The 15,688-nt window shown below is 44.4% G+C and overlaps 1 protein-coding gene across 5 annotated transcripts in view; it reads left to right on the forward strand.

Moving 5' to 3' along the window:
* The first annotated feature begins 7,531 nt into the window (after window positions 1–7,531).
* VWA3B (von Willebrand factor A domain containing 3B) overlaps window positions 7,532–15,688 on the forward strand; it is a 169,312-nt gene continuing 161,155 nt past the window's right edge. For all 5 annotated transcript variants that reach the window (XR_008700128.1, XM_055539392.1, XM_055539393.1 and 2 more), the window contains exons 1-2: window positions 7,532–7,731; window positions 12,931–13,158. Coding sequence is in view for 4 of the 5 variants with exons in the window: in XM_055539392.1 (XP_055395367.1) it covers window positions 12,963–13,158 (196 nt within the window). In the remaining variant the exon portion in view is untranslated. The remainder of the gene's footprint in view (window positions 7,732–12,930; window positions 13,159–15,688) is intronic.

Here is a 15,688-nt window from a genome sequence, read left to right on the forward strand (position 1 = left end):
GGTGCTTGCACCTGGACAAATATCTCTTCCAGCAGTAGATTCAAACTACAAGGGACTTAAAACAACTGCAGGCATGAGCAGTTGGTGCAAATTATGTACAAGATACAAAAAGTCAACAAACTAACTGCAGCTTCTGAGGAGCTGGGAGCAAAAGCAGAGTCCCCCCTGGCCAGGGTCCCTGCACACAGAGCCACCAAGGGGGCGCACAGACCTCATAAGCCACCCCTCCAGTAGGATCCACAGATCCGCTCCCACCCTTCCACGCTCAGAGCATTTAAGGAGCCAGCTCACTACCCCCCCCAGCCCACCCCTGGAGGAGCTAGTAAGGACACATGTTATTTGTTTTCTCTCCTTCCTGTTGCACGAGTCCCAAGAGAGCCTTGTCTGACTACCGGCCTCTCATAATTTCTGTTGATTTAAGAGTTCAAAGCTTCCCAGGTGGTGCTAGTGGTAAAGAACCTGCCTGCCAATGCAGGTAGATATAACAGATGTGAGTTAGACCCCTGGGTTGGGAAGATCTGCTGGAGGAGAGCGTGCCAACCACTCCAGTATTCTTGGCTGGAGAATCCCAGATTTCTTCAACGAATGGGCCTCAAGCGTGGCTGCTTGTGTCCCCTCTTGCCCACTGAACCAACATCTTGGCTACATCCAAGGGAAACCTGGCCACAGTGAGAGGGATTCTGAGCTTCTCGGGGAGTCTGGTGTCCAGTGCAGCCCCTGCAGAGTTGGCTCCATTGGGCCCCCACTGCTGGCATTCATCCATTTGACTATCTTCACCCTATTTGTCAGCCTGGGGGCTTCCTTCAGTCTTTTGTTTGCACTCCATCCTCTGGTTCAAAGCCAGGATCCTTCCGTATCTATGTTGGCTCAGCTTGACAGACACCCACAGGAAACCCAGACTGACCAGACCCTTCCCAAATTTCTTTCTTTTTTAAATATTTATTTACTTGGCTATGGCAGTTCTTAGTTGCGGGACTTGGGATTTTCGATCTTTATTGTGGCATGTAGGATCTTTGGCTGTGGCGTATGGGATCTAGTTCCTTGATCAGGGATTGAACCTGGACCCCTTGCTTTGGGAGCTTTGAGTCTTAACCACTGGAGCACCAGGAGAGTTCCCTGAATTTCTTTATCACCTCTCTTCATCCCCTTTCCTCCAGGTGCTAATTTCCTTCCACGTGTATTTCCCTGTGCTTTGCGCTCTGGGTCACTACATTCAGGGCTCTCTGAATCGAATACAAGCTTATGCATTATTCACAATTTGCTCTCTCCTCCTCTGCGGCCACACTCATTGGTCTGGGCCCAGAAAGAAGGCTCCTGCCTCCTTCTCCTCCCTGTGAAACTCCCTTTCTTGAAAGGCACTGAGCTGCCATTAAAGGCCCATTCACACGCACACATGTTCATCTGACTCCTGCCCTAGGAATTCAAGTTCAGATACACAATGTTATTTGATGTATGGTATTTGAGAAGGGTAGTTTGTTTTCTTTCACATTTGCACATTAAAACATTCCAGGGGGTATGAAGGCATGAATGTTTTATGACCCCTGAGAAAAATGATCAAAGAGTATAATTAACCTGACTAAGGTCACACAGCTAGTGGGTGTGTTTAATCAGTGCATGGGCCCCTTGACCCATTACCTCTGATTCCTGTACCTTCAAAACTTCCTTTTTGTACTTGCATTGGTAGGTGGGTTGTTTACCACTAGCACCACTTGGGAAGCCCAAACCACAGCCTGCAACTCTTTATTCTCCAAAAGCCCAAGCCTTGGTTTATATGGCAGAGAGAAATCCCTACTGCCCACTGGTTAGCCTGAGCTCCCCATAGTTCCTCATCTCCTACCGATGAGGTGGGGCCATGTGACTTGCTCTGGCCAATGGGCTGTGAGTGGATGCAAACACGACTACATCAGTATAATTGTGTGTGTGCATGTACATAAAATGTTTGCATTTGTTTTGCAACTTGTTTAAAAGATAAATCGGTAACATACCTTGGAAACTGTTCTGCATTATTACAAATAAACTTTGTAATGCTATCATATTACCATGAGAATATACCATAATTTCTGCATTGTGTGCGTGCTGCTGCTGCTGCTAAGTCACTTCAGTCGTGTCCGACTCTGTGCGACCCCAGAGACGGCAGCCCACCAGGCTCCCCCGTCCCTGGGATTCTCCAGGCAAGAACACTGGAGTGGGTTGCCATTTCCTTCTCCAATGCATGAAAGTGAAAAGTGAAAGTGAAGTTGCTTAGTCGTGTCTGGCTCTTAGCGACCCCATGGACTGCAGCCTACCAGGCTCCTCCATCCATGGGATTTTCCAGGCAAGAGTACTGGAGTGAGTGTACGTGCTAAGTCGCTTCAATCGTGTCTAATTCTTTGCAACCCCATGGACTATAGCCTGCCAGGCTCCTCTCTCCATGGAATTCTCCAGGGAAGAATACTGAAGTGGGTTGCCATTTCCTGCTCAGGGGATCTTCACGACCCAGGGATCGAATCTGTGTCTCCTGCATCTTCTGCGTTGGCAGACAGGTTCTTTACCACTAGCATCACCTGGGAAGCCCATCATAATTTCTACTACTCCTTCACTGATGGACACTTAGATTTCTATTATTTTGCTATGATAAAAACACTTTCATATATTCTCAAGGACATCAAAAAGTGGAATGGCTAGGTAGAAAGGTATATATGTTTACAATTAAAAAATGATTTAAAAATATTCTATTAAATTCATTTGCTGCCATTTTACCTGGGAATTTTACAATTAGATTCATCAGTGAGAATGCTCCAAGTGGTCTAATGTTATCCTCTTCCTCTTTTTCATCTCTTCCCTTCACTCCTCGGGAAGTGTGAGTACTGGCCTAATGGGATCAGATTTCAGGATGCTGATGAGGCTAAGTTTATGTCCATCAGGTGTGTTTCTCCCTCTGGCACTTAGCTGTTTCACAAAAGGGACAAGAGGGCAGCCAAACCAGAACTTACATCTTCTGGTGGGCAAACACTCTTCTCTCTTCCTCCCACATTAGCAGTGTCACACGCTGGCCCCTCCAGCCTTGGCAAGGATCTGGTAGAGAGACCTGAGCTTTGAAGGAGAGACCCTAGACCTGTGCCCGAGTCCTGTGCCCTGTAGTTCACCCTGCCTTGGGTTCATGCAGTGTTTACTTGCTAAATCGTGTCCAGCTCTTTTGTAACCCCATGGACTGTAGCCTGCCAGGTTCCTCTGTTTGTGGGATTTCCCGGGCGAGAATACTGGAGTAGGTTGCCATTTCCTTCTCCAGAGCATCTTCCTGACCCAAGGATCAAACTCACCTCCCCTGCTTGGCAGGCAGATTCTTTACTACTAAGCCACTCCCTAAAATGAGGAAATGTCTTATTTCCCATTGCCATTGTTAACACTGTCTACTCTGATCCTTAGGAACCACGAGAAGAGCATGTCCCAGCCAAGGCAATATTCAGACCCATTCCTGAAGATTTGTGCCTATGATCAAAGTCTCATTCCAGGAGTGTTGGTTTTGCCAGCTTTTGGTATAAGTATCTATTTTGAAGAGTGATTTAAAATGTTCAGGTGTTTGGGACTTCTTGTTTAGATAAAATATTTATCTAAGTCTTAATTCAGCAATTGGGATATGACTGTAGACTTAAAGGCATCTAGTTTATTGAAAAGCAACACTGCATTGCAAAGGGGTTGATTAACAGGAAGTGTGGGAAGGAGGGGTGATTAGAAAATGGATGTGTTTTATTCCATTTAAAACTGAAATGTGTTCTGTTAAAAGCCCATTCAAGTCCAGTGAGGTTTTCACTGTGGCACTAATATCCAGTTCTAAATGAACACTGTACAACCAAGATGAAAGAACATTTATTATGGAGAAAACTAAAGCCAATAACTGATCATCACACCACATAATTAAGAGGGTGGGGTGTTGAAGCAGATTGCCTGGGTTCAAATTCTTCGGCCACCATTTACTTGCTGGGTAATTTTGGAGAAGCTGCTTGGGCTTATGTCTCAGTTTACTTGTCTGTCAAATGGGGATAATCATGGTATCTTCCTCCTGGAGCCTTTGTAAGTATTGAATGAAGTGACATATTAATAGTGCTTAGAACATTGCCTGGATTTCAAGAAATTCTAGCTATTATTTTTAAATGTTGATTAACACTGAACATTGTTGTTCAATTGCTAAGTTGTGTTTGACTTTTTGTGACCCCATGGACTCCAGCATGCCAGGCTTCCCTGTTCTACACTACCTCCCAGAGTTTGATCAGACTCATGTCCATAGGGTCAGTGATGCCATCCAACCATCTCATGCTCTGTCGTCCCCTTCTCCTCCCGCCTTCGATATTTCCCAGCAGCAGGGTCTTCTCCAATGAGTTGGTGCTTCATATCAGGTGGCAGCATCGGTCCTTCCAATGAATATTCAGGGTTGATTTCCTTTAGGATTGACTGATTTGATCTCCTTGCAGTCCCAGGGACTCTGAAGAGTCTTCTCCAACACCACAGTTCAAAAGCATCAATTCTTTGGCACTCAGCCTAGCAATTGTCAAAGGGCAGAACAGTTATGCTTAAAATCTCTATTTCTCATGAAAGATGTTATAGACTGAGGGCTGCAGACCTGCATTCACTCGCCACACAAAGAACAGTGAACTGAAGAACATCATGCTACGTACAAATGTCTCTTTGGACTTTGCCTGCCCTGATGTCTCAGGCAGCCCACGGCAGCCAAACTCCCTAGACCAACAGCACCATCCAAGGTTCAAGAGCAGCTGCTGCCTGATTCAGTTGCTTCACTCCCCATTGCCTCCTTCCTCTTCAGGAGTGCTTCTGTGATAATTCTTTCTCAGACTCATCCTCACATATATATACAATTCCCTTGGATTAACATTTTACTTTTTCTCTGGTTCCAGGTTTTGTGGTGGGCTCAGGAAAATTGCTTTTCTTCCTCTGGTTTCATTTATCACCCTCCCTGCCCCTCACCTGCTGCTGCTGCTGCTGCTAAGTCGCTTCAGTCGTGTCCGACTCTGTGCGACCCCATAGACAGCAGCCCACCAGGCTCCCCTGTCCCTGGGATTCTCCAGGTAAGAACACTGGAGTGGGTTGCCATTTCCTTCTCCAATGCATGAAAGGGAAAAGTGAAAGTGAAGTCGCTCAGTTGTGTCTGACTCCTAGCGACCGCATGGACTGCAGCCTACCAGGCTCCTCCGTCCATGGGATTTTCCAGGCAAGAGTACTGGAGTGGGTTGCCATTGCTTTCTCTGCTGCCCTTCACCTACCAAGATTCTAATCATGATCATAAGCCCAGTAGTGCCAGTGATAGTCTTGTTTAAGAAAAAAGAAAAAACATTCAACTTGAAAAGTAAACAGCACAAAGGTCAAATAACAACGTAAAGGGTTGTCACACTTGGACATGGTGCCAAGAGTGTGGTACTGACAACTGGTACTCTAAATCTGGACAGGTGGAAAGAAATGATTGGGGCTGGAGTGTCCTGGGGGCCAAGTAGAGACAGGGGCTTGAGCTGGCCCTGTAGGTTCTGGGGACTGTGGCTCCCAAGTGGTGGTAATTCAGGTGAAGCGGGTGTTGGAGTAGAGGCATCTGTGGTCAGAGGTAGGGACCACATTTGTCTCTCTGCTGGAGAATTTGAGATGTGGGCAAAGAGGCTGAAAGTATATGGTCCCTGAATGGTAAACTCAGGTTAAACTTTACTTCCCAGGTGGCGCAGTGGTAAAGAATCCGCCTGCCAACGCAGGAGATGTAAAAGAGGAGGGTTATATCACTGGGTGGAGAAGATCCCTTGGAGTAGAAAATGGCAACACACTCCTATATTTTCACCTGGAAATTTCACAGGCTACAACCCATGAACTCCAAAGAATTGGACACAACTGAGCGCACACACACACAGATATTACTTTAAGGATGGTAGTGAAATGACAGATGTCAATTACTCAGGTTGAAGGTAGGATACAAAATATGTATAAAATTCAAAACAAAAGTGTAAAGGTTCAGTCCAATGGCATATTGCAACTGTGCTAAAGGTTTTGTTTTGTTTTGATATTTATTTGGCTGCACCAGGTCTTAGTTGAGGCATGCAGGATCTTTAGTTTTGATACGTGGGATCTAGTTTCCTGAGGGATGGAACCTGTGCCCCCTCCATCCGAAGCGCAGAGACTTAAGCCTAGTAGTGCCAGTGATAGGCTTGTTTAAGAGAAAAGAAAAACCATTCAACTTGAAAAGTAAATAGTACAAAGGTCAAATAACTTCTCCGGAGCACCAGAGAAGTTCTGCTAAAGATATTCTTACTCCACACCACTCAGCAACCAAAAATAAGTTGAACTCCCGTAAGGCTGGCTGAACTGAAGTCCCTATCAGCAATGCAGAATTCCAAAATGATTTCAACTTCTGCTCACTTTTCTGTCTACACTTTAAGTAATTAATGATTAATGTTTCCTAAGAACATATGCTTACAGGCATATACACATAACTGACAGAAGCATAGAGTCACCTGCAGTGACTTGCATGTTAAGAGGCGAGTGTCACAGGGAAGGGAGAGGACATGGGATGAAGGTGGGGTGCCCGGCGTGACAGCATGAGGCAGTGGGTTTAGTAGAGTGGATGCTGTATGCTCTGTCTCACCCATAGTGACCTAGGAATACAAGCCTGGCAGGGTGTGGGCAGCAGGGTTTAATGTGGCATAGGCAAACATGGGCATGGCCACTGTGCTACTTGCCTTCTGAACAGAATCTTCAGTACTGCTGAGTTTTTGTTTTTTGGGGGTGCAAATGGCAGGTGTCATTTGGGACAGTAGTATACAATCTAATAATTTTGTGTAATGATTTATGATCTGAGAGCAAACCTTTCAGTACTTTTATAGTTATAAAGGCATTCAAAGAATATAGGAAAAATAAACCCCTGTAGATAGGTAGACTTTTCTGTTGGGGACAGAAATATTCAGTTCTAATATTAACTATGTTTTATTATATCTCTGAGCCAAAAACTTACCAAAAAAAAACCCACCCCAAAATAATCTGGTCACTTCTTGAATTTTAAAATCTAAGACACATTTTAATATCTCAACACAGTAAAACAATACTTGCCTGTGGGATCTTATTAAGGATTTAAAGATGCTTTTCATAAACAATTTTATTTCCGAGAGACTGAAAAAAAATCACGTCTTGCGCTCTTTGCTTACTCATGGTTACAAATAAAAATAAGGGTTAAAAATAAAGCCAAATAGAGAAGATAATACCTATAGGAATACTCACATCCAATAGAAAGGAGGAATTTTGGTAACTGCAGCCCCACCCCCGCCCCTCTCCAAAATTACAAACTTGCAAGACTACAGTTCACAGTTCTTCGGGTCCATCTGTCTCAGCTGGACCCGCACACCCAGCCGCGGGCCGCGCCCAAGCACCGAGTCCCAGCGCCTCCTCGGAGCCCCGCCCCTCCGCCCCTGGCTCCGCCTCCGCGGGGGCACGTGCTCCATGGGCGGGGCCGGACCGGGGAGCCGAGCCGTGATTGGAGGTGTCCGAGCGACCGCCGCGACGCTGTGCCCCACAGGTCGCCCTCGGGTCACAGAGAAACAGAACGGCTGGAATCCTTTCGCACCAAGCTCGGACACTTCGCCCGCTGGAGTCGCTCTTTATCAACCGAGATGCGTACCTCGCCTGTCCTCACGGGCCGAAAGGCCCCCCAAGCAGGGGAAGGTGGCTGCTGACAGGAACCGCCTGGTCTTTCACCTGACAGGTTGCCTCGTAAGTGCGGACTGCTGTCCCCTCACGTCAGAACCCCTGAGGCGCCCAGGTTGCCAACAAGCTGCTGATGGAAGCCTTGGAATCCCACAGTTTACGAGCTGGACTGGCCCCCGCTTAGGGGAAAGCTCGGCAACTTACCCTGAGTCACTTAACTAATTCATACCAGGGTCAGCCAGAAACGCGTCCCGACCCCTCCTACCTTAGAGCGCTTTGCACCTCCCCTCATTCCGGGGGCAAAGCTCGCCTCTGTGGTGGAGACCCAGCTTAGAAAAATTTTGTCTGTACTCTAGGCCGACACTGATAAGGTGAAGCAGGTAGAAGTGTGCCAGATATTTAGACTGAATTAAATTATAATTAAGTCATGCATTGTGGTGGTGGTGGCCCCCTCAGCCCCAGCCCGAGATGTGAAGGGCCCTTCCCTCCCTGGCGCGGGCCGGAGCGCTCCGTTGAGGCAGGCCCGGCTCTCCGACAGCTCTCTGGGCTCAGCCCCGCATATCCCACCCGACCGGCCTATTCCCGCCGCCAGCACTGCACAAGCGGATAGGGAGCCCCGTTTTGGTGCAGTGGGTAGCTCCAGGGCCACTTCGTGAGTCATGGGCTGGCTGGTGGGGTCGGCGGCCGGCTGGGCCCATGGCGCTGGCCAACTTAGACTGTGATCCCGGTTGATGGGGCACGTCCACCGTGTCCACGTGGCCACCGTGGTCTCTGCCGCCTGCAAACCTCCCTCAGCCAAGGGCTGGAGGGCGAAATTGCAGGAGCGGCCTCGTATTGGTTTGGACAGGCTGCTTTCTGGAGTGCACCTTTCTGCTAGAAGAGCAGTGGAAGCGAGGCAGGCACCCACTATACCACCAGCTCAGCCACTGGTGGGTGCCACGGTGGGACCAGGGCTTCCTAGGTGACTCAGCTAGTAAAGAATCTGCCTGCCAAAGTAGGAGATGTGGGTTCCGTACCTGGGTCGGGAAGATCCCCTGGAGAAGGAAATGGCTTCCCACTCCAGTATTCTTGCCTGGAGAATCCCATGGACAGAGGAGCCTGGCAGGCTACACTGTCCATGGGGTTGCACAGTCAGACACAATGGAATAACATTGCCACTCAACCTCTAACCATACAGGACTGCTGTCTTAAGGCATGAGGCCTTCTGCAGGACTCAGCTCAGGGCGGCCGTGGGACATCTCTTGCTGCCTGGTACCCAAAGACCCAGCAGCTCCAGGGTGGCCGTACGCGGAACCCCTAGTTACCTTGCTTGGGGACTTTGGACTGTGCCAGTTTAGACAACTTTCTATATTTTCCCCAAACTTCTGCCTGCCTGCAGCTGCCTTCAGCTCACACTTTCACTTTTTTTTTTTCTTTTTTCCATTTATACTTCCTCTTTCTATGTAGGAAAACCTTTTTCTATTTCCCAAAACTTTGACTCTTGGATAGCTTTTAAAACTTAGGGAAGTGCTCAACTGGAATTTGTTATTTCTAACTTCTGGATTCCTCTATATTGTAATAACCTCAGATAAAGAAACTCAGTTATAATACTAATCATAATAACATAGTCAGAGCTGGAAAATGTCTGTTTAAAGAGACAGCTATTTCCTGCACTGCGAATCTTTGCCTTTTTTGGAACAATCAGGATTCTCAGTAATTCTGAGTGATCAATTTAATTCAACTCAACACTTGCACAAAGTACCTGCTGTATATAAGGCACTGTGCTGAGGACATTCATGTGGTTTATCCCTGTAGTAATCGAATCTATTTTCAATCTAGGGAGGACAGATTTGAAGTGGCTAAGGCCATATGGGTGGAATAGCCAAGCAAAAACTGGGGCTTTTGCAGGGGGAGGGTGCAGGGGTTTGATGAGGCCTCTGGAGAGGCTTAATGGAGGAGATGGGATTGGAAATGGGCCTTGAAGGCTGAGATTCCACACAGGAGAATGACCTGAGACCAGCTTAGAGGTAGGAAAACAGGTGGGCTGTGTGGAAGGATTGCTTTGTCAGTTCACTCGGCAACTTTGCTCTGGAAACTTTCTTGCTTCTCCAGGGTACCTCTTACCCCATTTGAGAAGAATGATCTCTTCTGTTGGAGGTGCCCTTTCTCTCCTTCCTTCCTTGTTTTCTCTGGATAAGTTCAGCTCAATATGGGTATTCTCATGCTAAAAAGCCAGAAAAGTCAAGATATGAATTAGGAGGACTCCTATAGGTTCTCTGATCTGACAGAGCCTACTAGACTTAAAAAAAATATTTAAAAAGATCATTTGAGGGACTTCCCTGGTAGTCCAGTGGCTGGGACTCTGTGCTCCCATTGCAGGGGCCTGGATTCTGTCCTTGGTCAGGGAGCTAGATCCCATATGCTGCAGCTAGGCATGTGGCAACTAAGACCCAGAGCAGTCAAATAAATAAATATTTACTATTTTTAAGATAAATAAAAATCTTTCAAATGCAAAAGGGACTGGGCCATACACCTTAGCTGAAGGATTCAGTTGCCTTTTGTTTGGAATTGAGAATATGTTTGGCTTAAAAGCAAAAGCTATGGCTCTTCTAAAATCTTCTTTAAGCTTCCAAAATCCAGTTTAGTAGCCTTAGTGAGCAGTTTGTGTAGCTGTGCTCCTTTTTTAACCTCATGCATGTAGCTCCCTTTAGGAAGAAGATTACAGGAGGTAGATGAGTGTGTTCAGGAAAGAGAGTAACTGGAAATGATGAAATAGTGAAAAATATTCTGAGCTTCCTTTTTCTAGTTTCTGTAGGAACCATTGACCAAATTTAAAAGTCCTTCAGCTGGCAATCTTTGTTGGACAGACCTCAAAAAGAAAGCAGAAGCATATTAGCCTGCCCATCTTGCTGTCTTCATATTCTGTGATTCTAAAGGAGTAGGAGGTTTCCAAACTTCATAGCTCTGGGAACTTTGGGACTTCCAAAAGGAGGTTTGGATAAAAGTGGATGTATGAAACAAGGCACAATTACTAAAGGGTAATAACTTTTTTTAAAGCTTAATAAGTCCATTCATTAGGTTACAAATAGTATGAAGAGTAATGACTTTTAAGGAATTTATTTGTGCATAGTTCTTTCTGATATATCAAGTGCTCATCCACGCATTGACACATTTGTTCCTTGCGGTGGCCCTGGGAGTTAAGATGTGTTAACAGTGCAGAGAGGAGGAATCACTTGCTTAAAATGGCAGAATGGACCTATAAGGAGTTTTCATCCTTTATCTTCCAACTCCTACATGATGCTCTCCAAATACTATTGTAACATTCTCATCAAATTGAGCCTTTGTAGAAAGAAGATCTTCACCAAAAATATGAATTTGTTTGAAATTTGGAATTCAACATATAGGGACAGTACAAATTCACATAAACCTTAAAATGAAAATCATTATCTTTATTATTTATTTAGTTAGTTAGTTTTCAGCTGTGCTGGGTCTTCATTGCTGCTCGCAGGCTTTCTCTAGTTGTAACAAGTGGGGGCTACTCTCTAATTGCAGTGTGTGGGTTTCTATTTGCAATGACTTCTCTTGTTGCAGAGCACCAGCTCCAGAGCTCAGGCTCAGTTACAGCGCACGGGCTTAGTTGCCCTGCAGCATGTGGAATCTTCCTCGACCAGGGATGGAACCCATGACCCCTGCATAGGCAGGCGAATTCTTAACCACTGGACAACCAGGGAAGTCCAGAAATCATTATCTTTGAAAATATGTCAAAAAGCTTATTGAGCCTGTACATATGTGCTTAATCACTTCCAACTCGTTGTGACCCCATGGACTGTAGCCTGCCAGGCTTCTCTGTCCATGGGGGATTTTCCAAGTAAGAATACTGGAGTGGGTTGCCATTCCCTTCTCCAGGGGGTCTTCCTGACCCAGGAATCGAAGCTGTGTCTCTGATTCTTTAACACTAGTGCCACCTGGAAAACCCTTATTGAGCCTGAGGTCTGAGAATAAAGGTCAGTGCTCGGTCTTCAGTGAGGACCCAGGAGCCCTCCTGGACAGCAGTCCTGTTGTATGGAGTCTGTAGCCTTGTAGCATAGGACCAGGTGGGAAGAGGTCACTTATCACCATGGCAGAGTGGTAAAGAAATGGCTTTGATTTCTGCTTCTGCTTTACTGACTGTGTCTTCTGAACATGTTCCAATTCCTCAAATGTAAGTAGGGTGATAGCCGTGGGTAACTGATACTGTTATGAAGAATTTGTGAGATAGTCTTTGAAAGGCTCAGCCCAGTTCCTGGCCAACAAATGGAAGTTGCTGCATGCAGTTGGATTTTTTATTGTAAAGTCCGCAGGACATAGACCCTGGAATGGAAGGCACAGGTTAGAATCTAAGCCACATACCTCCCCCCACCCCACCCCCACCAGCTGTGAGAACTGGCCAAGTTAGTTAGACCGCCGCTATGTTGGTTTCCTCATCTGTAAGATGCGAATAGTAGTACCACCTACCTCATTAGGTTACTGTAAGGGAAAATGTATACTACACAGAAAATATACAAAGTTAAATAAATGTTTGCTAATAGTATGTCTAACGTCTTTTCACAAAACCTCCCTAGCTTGGGTCCAGTTGATTTCTGTTTGACTAAATTTGCTTGTCATAACAGGGATACTTTCTGGAAATAGGATGAGAATTTTAGAAATGGGAGAAGGGAGTTTTTCCATTGTTGGAAAATGTTGCATTCCAGGGAACCCATTTACATGCACTGCACATTCCTAGATACAAAGGGAAGCAGAGCTTTCTACTCTTTCCTCAGATTTTCAGGCCCTGCCTGAAGTAGTGGTAAGTGAGCTAAGATCACATTACAGTCTCCCCACTCCATGTATACACCAGCTTTGTTTAGGCAGGTTGTATATTGCTTTAAGTTGGGCTGATCTCTTAAACTTTCTGGCTACTTGAGCCAGAAAGCCACAACTTTCAAGTAAAGTCTCAGAGAATGAAACATGGGATGGTGAATCCTTGTATTCACCACACAGAGAAAACTACTGTAAAATTGGCATATATCTTTCTCAATGTTTTTCTGAGTGGGGGTATGCACATATAGATATTGAATCTTATGAATACCTTTTAGGCATATATTTATGTATCTTCTTTGCCAACAAATATACAATTTGTATTATTTTTACCTGTGCTAAATAGCATTCAGTGTGATTGTACTCTCATTTATATTAAACAAGTCCTCAGTTGATATTAGCTTGTTTCCAAGTTTTCAGGAAGTCTGATTTTGACAATTGCCCTTACAGGAGGTTCCTGTGACTTAGATCCTGATTCAGAGATGGAAGTACCAGGCTCATCTTCCACCATCTCTGAGGAGCAGCCTCGGAAGCAAGAGGGGCTGAGCGACACTAGAACAGACTCAGTCAAGCAGAGTCTCATCTCATCTGAGGAATGGCTTCAACTGCATGGGCTTAAGAGCAACAAATTGACCTTGAAACAGATTTTATCACAGATTGGATTCCCACATTGTGAAGGTATTAATACAAAGCAGCACTGACTGGAAAACCCAAACAGCATGCTGCCCTTTAAGCCTTTGAGGAGGCGGCATCAGTTCTGAAGTCCTCTCAAAACACAGGTCTCTGAGTTGGTTTATATTTTTATTTGACTGTGCCAGGCCTTATTAATAGTCACAGCATGCAGGATCTTTGAGTTGCAGCATGCAGGATCTAACTCCCTGACCAGGGATCGAACCTGGGCCCCCTGCATTGGGATCACAGAGTTTTAGCCCCTGGACCACCAGGGATGTTCCTCTGAGTTTGTTTTGATCTCACATCCTTATGGGTAAAAAAGGTTTGCACATGGACCCCCAATATATGTATATTATATAGATGTACAATCTTCAATCCACCTATTAAATATTAGTAATACTTAATTTCATTCTTTCTTCTTTAAAGATGAAATAAAACCTAAATATAAGTTATACCCCTCACACCCTGCATATGTCTTGCTCCCACCCTGGCATGTGCAAACCCCTTTTGGAGGCTATGGATTAGGGTAATAATTATAATTCAGTCATTAACATTAGCAAAATAACAATTCTTCATATTTTGTCAAGGATTTTTCCATTTAAGATCATGAGGGGTGTTACTCTGTAATTCTCTTTTAATGTCCTTATTAGGTTTTGGTATCAGGATTATGTTGACCTCATAAAATGATTTGGAAGTGTTGCCCTCTCCTCTGTGTTCTGATGGTGTTTGTATATGATCGGTACTAGTTCATCTTTAAATGTTTGATAGAACTCACTGGTAAAACTTATCTGAGCCTGGAGTTTGTAAGAAAAGTTTGATAAGAAATTCAATTTCTGTAATAGACACAAAACTATTCAAATTTTGTTTCATCATGTCATTTAGAATTTCAAAGTCTTCCTGGTGAATTGACACTTTTATAATTATATAATGTCCTCCTCTAGCCTTAGTAATATTCTTTGCTCTGTAGTTTACTTTTTTTTACATTAATACAATCAACCCTGCTCTGTTTTTATTAATATTTACATGACATCTTTTTTGTCCTTTTACTTTAACTTATATATCAGTATATTTGGAGCAAATTTCTTAGACACATTATTTAATCAGTTTTTAAATCCTCTTTGCTAATCTCTTTTAACTGTTGTCTCTATACCATTTGTATTTAATATAATTATTTGTATGTTAGAGTTTGCTATTTTGTTTTTTGTTTTGTTTTGTTTTCTTTGTTTATCTGTTTTCCATTTGTTTCTTTTTCTTGCCTAGCTCTGGGTTTCTTAAACACTTTTCAGAATTTAAAAAAAATTATCTGTAATATTTTTGAGTGTATCTCTTCATGCAGCTCTTTTAGTGGTTGTGCTAGATATTACATTATAAATATGTAACATATCAAAGTCTCCTGGTATCAGCATTTTACCAGTTTGGATGAAGAATGGACACTATTTCCCTTTATGTCCCTTTAATCTCATTTTTAATATGCTTTATTTTTTCGTACATTGAGAATCACATTAGGCTGTACTTTAGTTTTTTATTCAACCGTCAAGCAATTTAGAAAATTCAAGAAGAGTCTGCTTATTTACACATATTTATATGTGTCAATACTTACTGTGTTCTTCCTTCCTGATGTTTCAGAGTTCTTTCTTTTATCATCTCCTTCCTGTTTGTAGAACTTTATTTATTCTATAAGAATAGTTCTGCTGGGAACTTTTATTTTTTTTAGTTTCTTTGTCTGACAGTATGTTTATTTCTCCTTCATTCTTGAAGAGTAATTTCACCAGATATAAGTTTTGGTGTTGACAGTTCTTTTCTTTTAGCACTTAAGAGAGACTGTATAGGTACTTCCCTGGCAGTCCAGTGGTTAAGACTGTGTGCTTCCACTGCAGGGGGCACAAGGTTCGATCTCTGGTTGGGGAACTAAGATCCCACGTAGTGAGAGGCACAGCCAAAACAAAGAAACAAAGAAGCTGCTTCCTTTTGGCCTCCATGATTTCTTTGGCTGTGCTGGGTCTTTGTTGTTGCACAGGCTTTTATCTAGCTGTGGAGAGCAGGGGGCCACTCTCTAGTTGTGATGTACAGGCTTCTCGTTACTTTGGCTTAGGGCACGCCGTCTTCGGTGGTTGCAGCTACCAGGCTCTAGAGCACAGGCTCAGTGATTGTAACCCATAGGCTTAGTTGCTCCAAGGCATGTGGGATCTTTGCAGATCAAGGGTCAAACCCAGGCCTCCTGTGTTGGCAGATGGATTCTTTATCACTGAGCCACCAGGGAAGCCCCCTCCGTGATTTCTGATGAGAAAACCACTGTCATTAGAGTTGTTGTTATTTTGTTTTGTCATTAGAATGTCACCCAGTCATGTCTGTCTTTTGCCATCCCATGGATCAAGATTTTCTAGGCAAGAGTACTAGAGGGGATTGCCATTTCTTTTCTCTAGGGGATCTTCCTGACCCAGGGATTGAACCCATGTCTTCTGCGTTGGCAGGAGGATTCTTTGCCACTGAACCACCAGGGAATGAAAATGTTTTTACCCTGATGCTTCTTTATTCA

The sequence above is a fragment of the Bubalus kerabau genome, chromosome 11 (assembly GCF_029407905.1).
Source record: "Bubalus kerabau isolate K-KA32 ecotype Philippines breed swamp buffalo chromosome 11, PCC_UOA_SB_1v2, whole genome shotgun sequence".
NCBI lineage: Eukaryota > Metazoa > Chordata > Mammalia > Artiodactyla > Bovidae > Bubalus > Bubalus kerabau.